Source organism: Leptosomus discolor, chromosome 1 (genome assembly GCF_034619465.1).
Source record: "Leptosomus discolor isolate bLepDis1 chromosome 1, bLepDis1.hap2, whole genome shotgun sequence".
NCBI classification, from domain to species: domain Eukaryota; kingdom Metazoa; phylum Chordata; class Aves; order Leptosomiformes; family Leptosomidae; genus Leptosomus; species Leptosomus discolor.
In genome coordinates, this window is record NC_141391.1 from 45,044,434 (window position 1) to 45,061,092 (window position 16,659).

At 36.6% G+C, this 16,659-nt stretch overlaps 1 protein-coding gene across 1 annotated transcript in view; it reads left to right on the forward strand.

The window, feature by feature from the left end:
- PIBF1 (progesterone immunomodulatory binding factor 1) overlaps positions 1-16,659 on the forward strand; it is a 126,297-nt gene that overhangs the window by 21,646 nt on the left and 87,992 nt on the right. The window contains exons 5-8 of the mRNA XM_086481994.1: positions 1,895-2,028; positions 3,977-4,085; positions 8,505-8,686; positions 13,103-13,228. Of these exons, the coding sequence (XP_086338120.1) occupies positions 1,895-2,028; positions 3,977-4,085; positions 8,505-8,686; positions 13,103-13,228 (551 nt within the window). The remainder of the gene's footprint in view (positions 1-1,894; positions 2,029-3,976; positions 4,086-8,504; positions 8,687-13,102; positions 13,229-16,659) is intronic.

The window sequence follows — 16,659 nt, forward strand, 5'->3', positions numbered from 1 at the left end:
ACTTCTAGACAACACCTTTAAAAACATCTGACAGAGGCTTTACTGTTATGCCAATACCGTCTTTGTATATAAATGATGGCATGTTAATTAGTTTAAGAAGAAAGTGTTCTGTAGCGTTAATTTGCTTAATGTACACCCATTAATTAGGTTAAACATAAAAATAAGCCATATATACCAGTATGTTAGGATGAATAACAATTGTGTCTTTAGATTATGTGATTTTAATGATATGCCATCCAAAATCCTCATGAAACCTTTCTCAGTGTTGTGATTTTGTGATTGTGATCTGATGTGATTTTAGTGAAAGTGAAAATTACTAGACTTGTGAAATATAAACCAAAAAATTCTTATCTATCAACAGAATGCTTACAGTATGTTTAGTTGCTCAGGAAGCTTTTTTATAGTGTCTTACAAGTATGTAGGTGTTGTTTTTTCAAGAAGGCATTCTGTCAGTCTTTCAGTTTATGGTGCCTGTGAATTTGATCAGTGTTCTTTCTGTCTTTCCATTCCTATCCTAGAGTATTATCCTTGTGTTCATTCCTCCTAGGAAGCTGTATTTAGGAGTTATCCACTCCGTATATGCTGCTATCCTAAACTTTTTTGTCTATTAAAAACTAGCTAGACACAGTTACTACCTTCTCTTATAACTGTATAAAGCATAGCTTTCAGGGTTTTTTTGAAAAATTATGCACTCCTACAACATCCCTCGCTGCAAAATAAATTTAATTTGCAGTAGCTAAATAGTTAGTTCAGTAATCACATCTTAAGGCAGTAATTTGGTTTTATGTTCACTTTCAGTGAATAATGTTGTGGTGTCCATTCAGTATAACCAGATGGAGTTACTGTTTATCAAGCATCCATTGTCGAGCTTGCCATGTGTCAGCCATAGCAGGAAAAAACAGAACTCAGCAGTATTTTGAGAAACAGAATATGGGAAAAAAACAGGTGCCCAGGAGGTATTCTCAATTTTTAACAGGCAGCTCTTTTTGCTCTCCATCCGTTTTCTCTAATATAGGTGGATGAGCATTGTATTTTGGTTGTTTTTGTAGAGAAATTACTTAGTAGTACAGCGTTTAGGACAAGCAAGTAAGGTAAGTTTGTGAAAACAAATACCTACTTTGTAGAAAAATCTGATAAATGAAGTCTAGATTGGGGATTAAGGTATAAAAGTCTGCTATTCCTGTTGGGGGTGGAAGGGGAGAGTATAGTGAATAGGAAATCATAATCTTCAAGAGGGATAACCAGTGTTTTAAAAGACAAGTGCTTTCTGTGTGTTCTCTTGCATTGGTTGCTTTTTTTCCCTAGTTCCCATAGTAGTCTCTCAAAGTATATGAGGAAGAAAAAGAAGGGCAAATGGAAATTAATGCTGATGGACCGTTAAATAAGCACCTTTTCTTTTTCTCCCTTACTTCCTCCACCAAAGCTTTGGGTGATAAGCATCAGCAAATGTAAGTTACCAGATACAATTTGGGAGTAACTGCTGAAATTTTTCATATAATGACAGAAGTTGCTGAACTTTCTGAGTGACCAATCCTCTTTCTTTTTTTTCGAATGGACCAGCCAGTATCTTCATAAGGAAACTTGTTTGAAAATGTTGTAAAGGTGGTGTGACTTTTGTGCTCCTACTATAGGTTTGTAGACCACTGGCTGTATATATGAGGGTTACTGGTCTTGGAAGTTGTGCTAACGGACAAATATGTTAGAAAAAATATGTACGTTAGTCAACTATTTAGAATGGGTATCAGTATAGCTGATTATTTTGTGATGTTTGCTGAGATAAATGAAAATACTACCACTTGAATGTTCATAAGAGTTCTTCACAAAGCTTAATTTGTGATTGCTTTAAGTGAATATCAGTGTACCTATGATCATTTCAAAATGTCTTACCTTCTAGAGCTATGAAGACGAGAGGAGGAATCGGTCAGAGCTTGAGGTTAGATGCCAGCGTTTAACACTGGAACTGGCTGATACCAAGCAGATGATTCAGCGAGGTGATTACAGACAAGAGAACTATGATAAAGTAAAATGGTAGGTATCTATAGTTCAAGTGTTCTACTAACATACAAATGCTCATAGAAAAATTTCAACCTTGATTGACTTGTTTTTAATTTGATTTTTGGCTTATGCACACCACAGGTAGTTTTTCTTACCTCAATCCACTAATAGTTCAATTATCTCCTGTAGTAAATATAAGCAACATTTTGAAATCTGGTGCATCAAATTATCTTCCTAAAAGTTTATATTTAGGGATTTACTGTGTTTTCAGAAGAGCCTACCAGTCTCGTTGCAACTAAAGAAGTGGGATGCCAAGCATCTTAGAACAAGTAGTCTTTTTTTCATAGTTTAAAAGCAATGATCTGTCAAAAGGCCTTGTGCTCTACTGTGTGGTGCCTGCACAGTGAATTATCCTTGTAACTGTAAATTTGAAAGAGCTGTTATGAGAACTCTTCATCAGAGAATCTTAGGATTACCTTAGTGAATTGGTTTAACTGCGGGAAGTCCCAGTGTCTCTCTTGTTTTTTAAAATACAGATTTTACAGTTCTAGCCTGTGTTTTGAATGCCCATCTTGTAAACAACAATTGCACTATAGTGAAAATGGACTTCTTATAAATACACTCATAGATGTATACTTCACAGTCCAGCTCCCAAATGGCTTTTTCACTGTACTTGCAAGTACAAGAAATCTGGCCTTTGGCACATTTGTTGTGGAATGGATTAAAAAGTAGGGATTATGAATACAAAACACCCTGTCAGCTCCTTAGTTATTTGTTCTGCATTAACTCAGGCACAGTTACTGACACAAATGACTTTGCCACTAAGTCATTTGAAGGAGAGTCTGTCTTCTGGATAACTGTTCACAGCTATATGCACTAAAACAACCTTGGAATCTACCTGGAAGCTTGTTGCAAATAGGGTGGGTTGGTGCTATGGTTTGCTTCCCAACTGCATCTTAATAAGTGGATTGTAGTAATGTTCATGTGAATGGCCCCAGTGTTTAGCAGTGAACATTTAAAATAGTCTTGAGTTGAAAAAGGCATGAATGAACGTGCCAAAACTATATTTGAGAGAGTAGGTTGTATTCATCTGGGTAGGCACAGACGAAGGGGAAGAGAGAGGACAGTTGGCGTGACTGCATGAGGATATTTGGGAGCATTGCAGGAGTTAATCACTTCCAGGCTCGTTTCTGCCTTTAAAAATGCTATGTCAAATCTTCTAGTTCTGGTATACTACAAGTTATCTCAGTTTTAAAGCTATGCTGTGCTTGATATAAAACCGGTTAGCTCTTTTCCAAACTGCAAGCCCATACTAGCTCATTCATTTCACTGTTCTGACAGGGTCAGATAGAGTGGAGACTTAGAGCTGCTTCTTTGTGCTTATGGAAAGCACTCTTATTCAGGACACCAACATAATTTTTGCAGCTGTGTCATGTGTACTTTAAACATGAGAAGAGTAGTACAATCTCCTCTGGTATCAAGGAACTGTATACAAGGGAGAGTAGCAACTGAGAACAAGTGTATATTGCTTTCTGTTTGATTAGGAAGATGGGAATGAAGTTGCTTTACTTTTTCATCAGGAGAGAATGTGATTGGTAAATAGCATCAAAAGCTTGATTAAGCTAAAACGATCGACAAGGGTACTTACATTCATTGCTGAGAGGAGAAATGTGTAGCCCAAATTTACACTAAAGAAGAGTAATCAGAGGAGGATGACATAATTTAGGATGGGAATTCAGGATTGTGTTATAATTTAGGATTATTTTTTAAATACTTAGAAAAGAAGAAAATTCTTTCATATGATAAGATACTGTTGCATGTGTTAATAACTAAAAATGTAAGATTGTCACTAATTGCCCTATGAGGGACTGCTCGAAAGAAGTCAGTGTCATGAACTGAAAGAAGGCTGAGAAATTACAAATGCACATGAATCTTGTTCGTTACACTTGATGTATCTAATAGTTTAACTTTATTTTAACAGTGAACGTGATGTATTTGAACATGAATTGTCAGAACTCAGAAGAAAATATGAAATACTAGAGGTGTCGCACAAAGCACAAGCTAAAGAAAGAAATGACTTATCAAAAGAGGTAAATGTGAAGTTCTTGTTTCAATAGTTGTCTGTTTTTTCACCTTGGGAATTTGTTTCTTTGTCTAACCCAGTCTGTCAGGATCACTTGTAGGATCATAGAATAATTTAGGTTAGAATGCTCCTCAGCAGACCAGCTATTCCAACCCCCCCATGCAGTGCAGAGCCAGCTTAGTTCAGGTGGCTTAGGACTTTGTCAAGTTTTGAATATCTCCAAGGATGGAGATTCCACAGCCTTTCTGGACAGTCTGTTCCAGTGTTTGTCCACCCTCTTTGTGAAAAAATTTTTGTAAAATCTAACCAGAATTGTTGGGGTTTTTTCTGTTACTTCTTGTCCTGTCACTATGCACTTTCAGGAGTCTGGCTGTTTGTATGCATTCCAGTTGGATAGGTGAAGATAACAATAAGATTTTTCCCCACCCAGATTTCTCTTCTGAAGACTGAAAAAAACCATTTCTCTCAACCCCTTGTACATCACATGCTGCAGTCCGTAACCGACTTGGTAGAGCTCTTCTGGTCTTGCTCCACTATGTTAATGTATGTCTTTATGAGGAACTGAATGGGACATGGCGCACCAAACAGTCTCACAAGTACTGAATGCAGGATAATAATAATTCTCTCCAACCTATTGTCTGCATTGTTGCTAATACAGCCTAGTAGGCACTTGCCCTTCTTTGCTGTCAGGGCACACTTCTGGCTCATGTTTCGTTTGTTCAACTGCTATTTGCCCATCCAATTTTCCCATAGAGAAGTTGCCATGCAGAAGTCCAAGTAAATGACATGGACAGCTGTCTCCCCATCCATAGACCCAACTTGCTTGTCAGGTTTGCTAGGCACAGGTTGGCCTTGGTAAATCCATGCTAGTTGTTTCCAGTCACCTTTTCCTCCATGTGAGTGGATATGGCTTCCAGGAGGACTTGCATCATAATCTTTGCAGGGACTGAGATTAGCTTTATCAACCCACAGTTCCCCAGGTCCTTCTTCTGGTCATCAGAAGCCTTGCTCACTTGCTATGATCTTTCAAATAGCTGGCCAGCCTCATGGCAGCGTTGGCTGTCTCCCTCAACATCGGTCAAGTGCTTTCTGTTTTTCCCTAGGCATTATGTATATGCCGTTTTTCTACGTCTCTAGATTAGTCTTCCTTTCTTCAGCGTTCCAAAATCTGCCAATAAGGTCAGTAACCTGGGAAGCCCAAGGGCAAAAACTTACCAGTGAAGGCTGAATGCTGTTAGTGTGCTCTACGTCTCAAAAGGTGCAGAACTAGTTGTAACTTGCTTTAGCTCTTTCTGACCAATAGTGACAGTGGGGCATAGCTACTATATAACTTATGTTTTGTTGTGTATGTTTTTTCTAGACATCAACCGAATACCTAGTTTTTCTTCTTTGTGACTCTCTAGTAAAATAATGGTTCAGTTGCCTGAAGTTTCCTTCAGTTTGTCTTTACAGGAGTTAGTTCTTTGTCAGGAATAGAGAGACTGCTATTCTGGACCTCTGCTTTCTATGATACTGCATATGGACAAGAGGAATTCCAGTGCTGTTTCCCTTTTGGACAGGACTATTTACAAGGGTGATGAACTGTTTTTCTCTAATGTGTCTTCATTAGTCTTTGAAAATCTTTCTGCTGGGAAAATGAATAAATGCCTCCTTAGGCACAGACTCATTCTCATCTTAGGGTTTCAGTGAGTTCCAATCCAGTTAGGTCAGTCACTTCAGATCTTGGTCATTGCCATTCTGGTAGCACTAGAATTGCACAGGAGAATGTGTTTCTGCTTCTTCAAAGATGTTCCAAGAGCCAGAGGCCTGTCAGGTCAAGAGAAATGTCCCTTGCTGCTTCTCTGTTCAGTAACGCATTCATCCAAGAGTCACAAATTGTGTTCAGTGATGGCTCCCTTACTGGGCGTGCATTATAACTTTTGGGTCGAGGGACTCAAAGAGAAACGTACTTAGAGAATGTTTCCAAGTCCAGTGCCTTGATCTATAGGACTTTTGATGGTTTATACCAGTACAAGCTTCCATTACTCAGTATCCATTTTCACTATTTCTGCATCTAAGTTGTTCATAGAGAGGATTGTTTCACTGAATCCCCAGGATTAATTATTCACCTTGGGTAAGCTAGTCAGGATAGAATCATCCAAAACTATCAGAATCACTAGGGGATTTTTCCCTTCAGCTGATGTAGGTTTAACTTTGCAACTTTTACTGACTCTCAAGAAAGAAACTTTTTCAGTTTATATCATCATTGACTAATTATCAGAGGGTTGGTAACTCGGTGCAACTTCAAGGCAAAAATAAAACCATTTTTTAAGCTGTGTTTCTATATAGAAATGTTTCCAGAAAACACCAAAAGGAGCAGAAAAATAATTGATTGGCTGTTCTGAACTAATTTGTGAATTTATTTTTTAATGTGATATGAAAGGTGCACTGCATGAGAAGGTTGTTCTTGACTTCTATACTGGTCCACACAAGAATCAAATGGAGGATCTTTGTGTGTGAACACTTTGGAAGCTGAGTAAATGAGACCAGTTATGCCTGAGAGAATTCAGGGGAGATTGTGTTCCTTAGTGTCTCTATAAGTGTTGCAGATAAAATAGTGGCTATAACTACCACTTTAAAGATCGTATTCCTCTGCCTAATTTTACAGGAAGACACAGAGATTCTCTGAAACTCTAGGGAAGAAACTGAGTTTCCATTAGAAAATACCTTTTATATCTTTTCTCTTTTATATCAGTCCGAAGGATTTGTTAGACTGTTTATTCATCAGTGTTATAGCATTGTAAGAGGACATCAAAATGCAGGTTTGTTCTCAGCATATAACAGTGGCCAAAAAAGTATTTTCATGTACGTCAAGTTTGTATGTACGCATAAAGTACTGCAGTGTAGTAGCAACAATGGCTTTTCTTCATTAACTTTACACTAAATTAATCTGAGAGAGAATAAAAGTAGCAGTACTTTAAACTAAAATACCATTTCAAACTGTGATTATTTAAACCTTCTGGAAGATCTGTGATGGTTCTTGTGTATACTGATACAGTATCATGAGTTCTGGATTGGAAGAGCATACAGTTCTAAGAGTTTACACAATATTTATTCCAGGGGAGGAGGAGTTGGAGGGATGGTAACTCCTATACCTCTTTCTTCATGTAGTAATCCATGAAGTCTCTGTTCACTGTGGATATACATATAACCTGTTACTTGGGAGAAGGAGGGGGGAAGAAGAGAGGGAGAGAGGACAGTTGTGGGTTTTTTCTTAAATAAAACAAAGTATAGGACAGCATTTGTACCTCACCCTCTGTGGTGCTCAGCAAGTGGGCAGACAGAGAGAAGCATGCCTCTAAGCATTTTTTTGGTATGAATTTTCAGCTGTTTAACTAGATGCGCCATGTCTTTGACTTGAGTATCTCCCTTAAGTAACCTTTAGTCCTTTTATGACTCAGGGTGAATTCTATCTAAAATGGATGGAATGTCTTTATAGCTTTGGGGGACATATTTCTGATAAGTTATTAATTTATCATTCTTTGAACTTGGCATGTGACATCCTCAGGACCTTAAATGGCAAAATTATTTAAGATGATAAAATGTTTTGCTATCATGAGTAAGGAGTTGGGTCATTCTGCACCAGTGCCATTATGCTCTGTGGCTGTTCTCTGACAATGTTCACCTCGACTAGATGGAGACTACTCTCTCCCACACCACTTTCTTCCTGAAGTAGTAAAGATGACTGATCTGGTGATTGAGAAGGCTGTTACTGACACTCAAAAGATGTTCATGTTTCTACTTTGGCATCAGTTCAGCCTTATGTAGCCACACCATGCTAAATGGAAGTCAAGACCAGGCATGCATAACCCTCTTTGCCCTGCGTGCTGGCCTGGAGCATTACCTTGTCCACAACAATCATAGAATCATAGAACAGTTTCACTTGGAAGAGACCTTCAAGATCGTCGAGTCCAACCTTTGTCCTAGCTCTGTCAACACCACTAAGACATGATACACTTCAGCCCCAGAACTAGCAGTTTTATCATTTCTTGACGGAGCGATAATCATTCTGGTGCCCTTAAACTTTTCACTTCTGTTTCTGAGAATGTTGTAGCCAGTATGATGGCAGATTGTCACCACAACTCCACATCAGTATTTCTAATGTATCAGTATTCAATGCTTCAGTTCTATTTAGATACTGAGGTAGATCTTTACCTCTTTTTCAGGTGCCAACTACCAGAAATAAATAATGAAAAGTCATTAAATTGTAATTTTATTCAAGTCTTTTTTTCAGCATAAAGTTTCACCAACTTACGTTAAACGTAAGTATAAGTAGAGGTTTTTTGGTTCAGGTGGTTTCACAGACTACAGTTAAAATGAAATAGTGAATATGTGTACATACTTATCTTGAAGTTCATATTAGTGTTCTTTTTAATGCCTTTTATAGCTGGCAACCATACAACAATCCCTCAACTTGTTGCAAAAAGATAAAGATTATCTTAATCGCCAGAATATGGAGCTTAGTGTTCGCTGTGCACATGAAGAAGATCGCCTTGAAAGACTTCAGATTCAGCTAGAGGATGCCAAAAAAGCTAGGGAAGAAATGTATGAAAAATATGTTGCATCCAGGTAAGTTATTGTCTGTTCACTTCTTTCAGTAGACAAGTTATTTAACTGTTTTCCCTTGTTTATTGCACAAATCCTGTTTAATTAGAAATAATTTTAACTTTCAGAAAGCTAGGCCATATTTGTGTAACAAGAAACAGAACACTTTTCTTGGGTCTTAATGTGTATCAGGAATTTTTTTTTTTAGCCTTTGATGTAAGATTGTAGCAGTGAAGATGTCAGCATTGAATTATGGCAACTATTCTCTTAGGTGTATATAGAAATTTACGGAGATAACTGTAATTAATTACAAAAGAGAGAAAAACTCTTTAAAGTGCAAATGTTACACATCTTGCCACCCCATCCCAAATGGCCTTTTTTGAAAACAGGAGTATTTGATTATTGCAGAATAAAATAGATTTAATTTTCACAAATGTTTTAAATAGGACATAACATGTTTCTTATCAGCTATTAGAGCTATCAGTCTTTCATATCTGAAGTTTGAATATAGATTTTCTAACTGTAGCCTTGAGAAATAGACTGATCCTTGTATGCTAGCCACAATGGTAAATCATGTCAAATCCTTATGCTATTTGAATTGGTATAAACATATGTATGGGATGTTGAACAGGAAACACTACGCTATTCAGCTACATGTCTTGCTACATATGTAATGCTATACTACAAGATTTCATAGAATATATCAAGTTGGAAGGGACCCATAAGGAGCGTCGGGTCCAACTCTGCTTCTCACAGGGCTACCTGAAACTGAATCATATGACTAACAGCATTGTCCAGTTTCAAACCACAGTTAGATTTTTCTTAATCAGAATTCAAGGTTATCCGGTTCATGTTATTTTCCTACATCTAGATGCCAAAAAATATCTTTTTGATATATATCCCAAAATTACATCAAATATTTGCTTGTACATACTTCATTAATGAACATAAAACCATTTTTTGGTGTCCTTAAAAATGCTTGTGCATTGAATGAATAAGTAGGTTCAGCTTCTGTTCAGCTGCTTCCTTCTGTTTGAATCAAGAAGATGGAACTGCAAACAGCATCTATAAATCTTGTGTCTTTGTATAACTAAGATGAAGCGTGCTAATATGACTCTCCTATAACACAACTAAAAGAGAAATTGTTATCTAAATGGAGATAGAAGAGCACTCTATTGAAATTGCCAGCTATGGAGTTTCAGCCCATATCAGAAGTGGTTTTAGTACTATTTTTCTTTTCAATGCAGTTGCTTAAACTTTTTTTTTTGATTTGTTTTACATGTGTGTATCTCAGAACTATATTCACCTGGAACTTTGCATTTTAAATAAATTTTTAAGACTTGCTTCTTAAATGGGGTTTTAAAAAATCACGCAGGTCTGAGCAATCTTCCTCTAGAAATGTGCTTGTAAGCAGTGACTCTTGTAGCTAGATTTCTATTTCTAGAAAACCATTGTGAAATCCTTATCCTGTAGTAATGATGTAGAGGCACTTTTACAGAGCTGTCTCCATTTGAGGAACCTAGAAAGGGTGATACGTAGCTTGCATCTACTACAGTTTGGGATATTGTGCAAGCCTGCTTCACTGGTCTCTGGAATATCAGAGGTCTCTGTCTCCTGCATTTTAATACCAACTACAGAGAAATTCTGTGGCTCCTTGCCTTCAGCGATCTCGATACTGTCATTGGGATTCTGTACTGTTAGCAAATCTTTCTCTTGATGTCATTGGTATTGGTGACTCTTCGTGATGCTAGTTTTCACAGGACAGATGTTAACTGTAATGAATATTGCAGGTATGTCTGCTGTCCTCTAGTGACTGTTAATTGTCTTTTGCAGGGACAATATAGCATAGCAGAGAAGACAGTGTAGTGTATTGAGCAGCATGTGTAGGACTGCACTGCAGCTTGGGCAGCCTAGGTTTTATTCAAGGTTCCACAGCTGACCTGCTGATGAACTTTGAATAAGCCATTTTATAGTGTAAAATGTAAAAATGTTAATGTAAGATTTCTTTTGTAAACTGCGGGTAGTAGTATCCTTTTGTAAAGTGCTTTAAAACCTGCATATGATCTACAGTATTGTAGAAGCTGTCCCTTTACATTTTCTTATGCACATGTACACACTTTGTGTGCATCTTCTGAGACTGTGTCCCGTAGTGGGGATTACTGACTATTCAGCAATTTAAACCATCCGTCTCTCAGGTCGAGTATGTACGGTATTAGGTTTCTTAAGAGAGCTCTACAAAATCCTATTTATTTTTTGGATAAATTAGAGAGGTAGACAAGTAGAGCAGGAGAAAAGTATGTATTTTTAGGAATAAAGAATAATTCACCTTCTGGTCGCCGTATGAACTGCTGGCATTGAGGTACTGTAGTTTGAAAATTACAGACTTTAGGAACCTGAGGGATTAACCTGCCAAATTTTAAAAAAGACACACTTCAAAATAGGTTGAGATTGTGGCAAGACACATGGCAGCAGCTTATAGCTACCGTTCTTGGCAATCTATGCGTAAGCACAGGCCAACAGAAAAGATTTACGTTTATATGTTTAATCTTAAAACACAACCCATAGTTGCCTTGGGTTGCTCAGATCACGTTTAGTTTATTCGCAGTATAAAGCCTTATGAATAATAGGCCTGGAAAAAGCTCATTAAAGCCTGCAGCCTGAAGAAGATGAAACAACTTGGTAACACGAAAACATTTTTAATTACTGCTCAAGCAAAAGATGGTAACAGCAGGTTGGGAATAAAAATCACAGCAGCAGCTCAGTGTTTATTAAAAGGCATTGTCAGAGCAGTCAGGCTATATACTTGGAATATGCCCTTTACTATGTCATGTATTTGTTTTAGTCATTGTAAAGATAAGTGTCACTTTGAACTGTCTTCTGGTGACATCACTGTGGGTGTTCAGGAGTTTTCCAGATTCTTCTAATTTTTTCAGTGAACTTTCTTGACTTTTAGCAGTCTTGCCATGGGAGGGGAGATGTAATTTCTGCAATGACAGAAATTTTTTTTTGGCAAGTAGTAATGGTAGTGGCAAATTGCCTGAGTACCAAGAAAATGGTGATGCTTGTTGATTCTGCACAGAAGAATTGTATCTTGAGGTCCTGATCTTCAGTGTTCTCTTTTTTTTTTTTTTTCATGCATGTTGAGCCATATAACACATAAAGAACGCAAAAAGTTCCTAATGGGGACCTTACATTCCAGTACAGTGTGGTTTTGGGGTTTTTTGGTTTTGGGTTTTTTATTACAAACTCCTTCATTGTATCAAAGATCTTCATAAAGTATTTTGTTGTATTGTGGCACAATTGAGGAAGGAGAGGAGATAAATTTGCTTTTACCTTGAAGGGTCAGATGAAATTCAGTGTCTCAATAAAAAGAAAACAGGAAAACTTGGACACCAAACATTCTGACATTTAAATATTTTGGAGCTTTTAGTTAATGTGAAGGAGTTTTTGGCCAGCTCGAGTACTGATTTATAAAAATTATGGGCTATCACACAGTTGGAAATTGGAAGAGATCTAAAACCTTTTATGGTTGTAGATGCTCATTTGTTCATAAACATGCTTTTATTTCCAAGCCTGTAATTTCTACCAGTTGCTGATTGATTATTCTTGAACATTAACTAGATGCTATAAAATTTAATATTCCTTAGCTGTTAAGTGCTTGCAACATAAGCCTTTTTTTGTAGTTTTGTAGGATGAATTCTTTATGGAATTCCCTACAATCTGTCCTGGGCTTCAAAATTTACAAAAAGATATCAATATTACTCTGAAATGAAATTCTTTTATCCTGGAATCTTCTGATATCTGCTGCTTAAAAACTTACGTATGTTTTTTAATTAATTTATATGTCACATTGACAGGATAAATTCCCAGATCTTCGGATTTTTTGACTTCACGAATCTCCACAGCATGTAATCTTCAATATTTCTTGTGATATTTTTTTCCTCATGTGAGGTGCAAAGTACACAACAAACTCTTGTAGTAGTGTTGAAGTATTGTAAGTTAGCAAGCTAATCAGCCCTTACCCAAGTGATGAAGAAGGCAGAAAACTTTAGAAAGTGAGGAATTTGGTTTTTTAAATGGTTAATTAATATCAACAGTCATGTAGAGGCTGACAAAGAATTTCTGGAAGAATGTTAAGCATAATGTTGCATGATTAATCAATGTCAAATTAATTTAAAAAAATTTAAACAGTATGCAGAAAGCTTTTATTTATTCCCATTTAAATATTACTTATTCCTGATTGAGTTTTCACTCAGTTTGCATAATAACATAGGCTAATATTTATTTCAAGCAATTTGGGAGGAAGATGGATAAGGATTAAAATAAAATGTAAAATCAAGAAGTGCTCTGCTGTACTTGCACAGCTGTACCTGAAGTTTTGATATTTTGGCCAGTTCAATTAATATTAAATTCCCATGTTGTGTATTTGTATATTTACAGAGACCACTGTAAAACGGAATATGAAAAGAGACTGCATGAAGAGTTGGAACAACTAAGGTTGAAAACAAATCAAGAAATCGAGCAACTAAGAAGCACTTCAAAAGAGATGTATGAACGTGAAAACAGGTAGATAAGATGCAGGCAATAACCTAATTAGGGCAAAAATAACCAAGTACGGTTTTTTGCTTAGGTATAATACTGGCTTTTTGGGAGGTGATCAAAATGTGAGAATTTTAGCTCAATTATAAAACTGATGAGAATCTTGTAAAAACTAAAATGAAATTATACTTGTACAATAAATATATGCTGTTATATTTATTATTAAATGATGGACATCCAACATTGTCAATGAAAATTATTATTAAAAATCGTGTTCTAGATAAACTAGTGGTTTGAAGTTTGGTCAGATGTATAATGTTAGTTAATTAATACAAAATGTGTTGATTTACCTGTCATGCTATATGGGCAATCTTGAAACTGTGCCAGCAAGCCAGAAGAGAAGGTGTTGATGCAGAAAGTGAAGCAGAAAAAATGAAGGAAAACAGCAAGACTTATTATGCCTTTCTAAAATAAATATATTTGAGATTGTTTACAGCATTATGATTCAAAAAAGCATTGATTTTCTCTAACAGTATAAAATCCTCTTTTGAAGAAGGTCATAGTCCTGCAAAGACCTGCATATTAAATTTTGTATGTGTGTCATCTTGTTGAATTCCGTGGAATTACATGCAGAGTTAGGCACATACATAAGCCTTTAGGGATCTAAGGATTTGGACTTTTGGCACTGGATTTCTTTTTGAGATTGTTTTTTGCCCCTTTTATTCCTTTAAAATAGGAGGAGTGCTTAATAATTCATTATAACTTTATTGTAGATGTCCTGAAAATGTCTTGTGTGCAGTAGGAAATGACTGTAGGAAAAAGATATTTGTGGCATCAGCATCTGTTCCTCTAATAGGTAGTTTTGTTACTGCTCGGAAGAGTGAAAAAAGAACATGACTCCTGCTGTCTGTCCTCCAGTCAACTGGAAGGTTCTAATTAGAAAAAATTACATCATTGTGTAGTTTTGCCAGTGTGAGCAAAACATATATATATACTCACACGCATACATCGACACCACTTCCTGTATGCAAATCTATTTTGAATTACAAAGTATGAATTTAAACCTCCACTGTTCGTGGAGATTTGACAAGGGTCTGTATATCGTTGAGAAAGCTACTGAGAGATATTTCATTTATATCTGGAACCAATTTACAGACGTTTTGTTCCTCATTTTGAAGTAATTACTTCTGTAATGTAAATCCCTTAGATTTGACTTCATATTTTGCAAAAAAGATTTTTAACATATGCCTTTTCTATAAAATACAAAAAAATTCCACCATAAGACAGTGCTTCCCAATCTGAGGTGCCCCTCAATGGTGAGACAAATGGAACCCCAAACCGCAAGCAAAGCAGTTTGCAATAAATCTGTGTGATGTGGTGAGATGTTGATTGTGACTGAATGTAAAGCTAAGATTTTGTGTTCAGGCTTAAAGCATGGAATGGTATTACAGCTAAGCTAATCTAATATTCAGTTACTCTTACTTCTTACCACTTTGCCAAGCTTGATGGGCCTTCAATTTATTGGCTCTTATTTTACACTTGGATGAGTCGGTTCAAGAAGTTAAAAGGCAGAGATGGGGATGGAGGGGAATGACAACATGGCACCGGTGGAAGGGTGGTGCTTTCTTTCTTAATTTATTTGGGATCAGTTTCACTTGTTTGGTTGTAGTAAGCATTGGCTGTGTTTGCATTAGTAACCAGGAGTGAATTCACAGGGCACGTGAATGTCTGCATAAGGTTTGACTTCGGATTAGCTGTAGTCTGTTTCCATAGATCAAACACAGTTTAGTAGTTTTGAGCACGTTAGATGCTTTCCTTGAGCACATCTTCTGATTTGGTTTAATCTGACTGGAATCCAATCTGTGCACTCTAGCATAGTTTGGGAATGCGAACTGAAGTGCAATAAATGGCAATTGCTAAGAGGTTTCTTTCAAAAGTTAATATAGATGCCCTTGTGCTTCTGCTTCCCCTCCCTGCCTCATCCCACCTTTTTTCCTATACCTGTTCATGAATCTGTAGGTAGTATTTCTGTCACATTTTAGAAGGGTACTTTCACTTGTATGATATCCTTGCTAGATACCTGAAGGTCCATATGGCCTGAGTGTGCAGCCATCAGATAGGAGCTTTACCTCTTTTAAAATCACCGTCACACAATCTGAAAACTGGCAGTGTTGCTAGTGTGTTTCCTACCTCTGTTGAAAATATTTCAACAGACGTTGCATCACATCTGTGATTGTCGTCTTGTTGGTTGAGTAGTAGCTCACTTGTTTCCTTTTTCCTTGTATTGCATTTTCAGTTGATGAGCTGTTCAGTTAAGCAAAATAGTTTACTCCCTAAATGAGTTGCTGTGTATCTTCTACCATGTAATTTTTATCCTGCTTCCATTACTCTAGTCCTAGGCATACAACATTGCACTCGTACTCGAGACATAATGTGCTTGATCTTAATGCTATTAACAAAATTAATTACCATGTTCTTATATTTAGTTATAAGTCAGTTTTAAAGAATCTACTCTCAAGATCAATCCCTGAATTTCGTTGGTAAATTCTATAGCTCAGTAACTCAATTTTTAAAGAAAATGTTATCTTTCTCTCATAGCTAGTTAACTGTTATATAATTCTGATGTTGATTCTTCATAAGTAACTATTTCCTATTCATATGAGTTACTCTGAGTTCAGAAAAGTATCATTGATAACATTTCCTTAGTCTAGAAAATAGTTTTTCATCCAAAAACCAGACCTTTAGTGTGGCTACAATGACGTAAGATCATTTATGTGGGCTTAATAATTTTCCATTCACTTCTATATCTTGACTTTTTACTTCAAAATTTGCCTGAGACTATAATTTCACTTCGCTTTAAGTCAAAAAAGTTTCTTGTGGGGGGGGGAAGAAACAACTTCAGTGGGAAGAGCTTGGTTGCATCTACATTAACATTTTAGTTCAGATGAAGAACTAAATTGGTTTTGAAGTGAAACCCCCTAGTCGTTGCTGCTTGCCTCACAGTTTTGTGCTCGGATTTGCAGTGTTGTGCTCACATTTATAGCACATCAACAGGATTCCTTTTAGATTAAACAAAGTTGAAAGGAAACTCTTAAGATCGTCTGTATATTCCAAATGCTAGTGAGTGTTTAAGTCACAGAAGTAAACCAGGAGTAAAGTCAAATCCTCGAAAATGGTCATAATGTAGGTGTCTGGTGCTCAACAACCAGTTTGCTCTGCAGATTGGCTGTTACACTGCTGCACTAAATAATGGAGATACGGCCTATAAGCACTATCTGAGCAGTACTTCCACTTAGTACAGTTTATCACAGTGTTAGGCTACAGGCAGGCTACAGATTAACAGACTATTAATAATTATTTAACACAAATGCTGTATGTGGTATTCTTCGTATCATACTATTTTCATTTGTGTCAGTGAAATAATAATGAGGTAGTTTGCAAGTCTTGACTGATTCTTG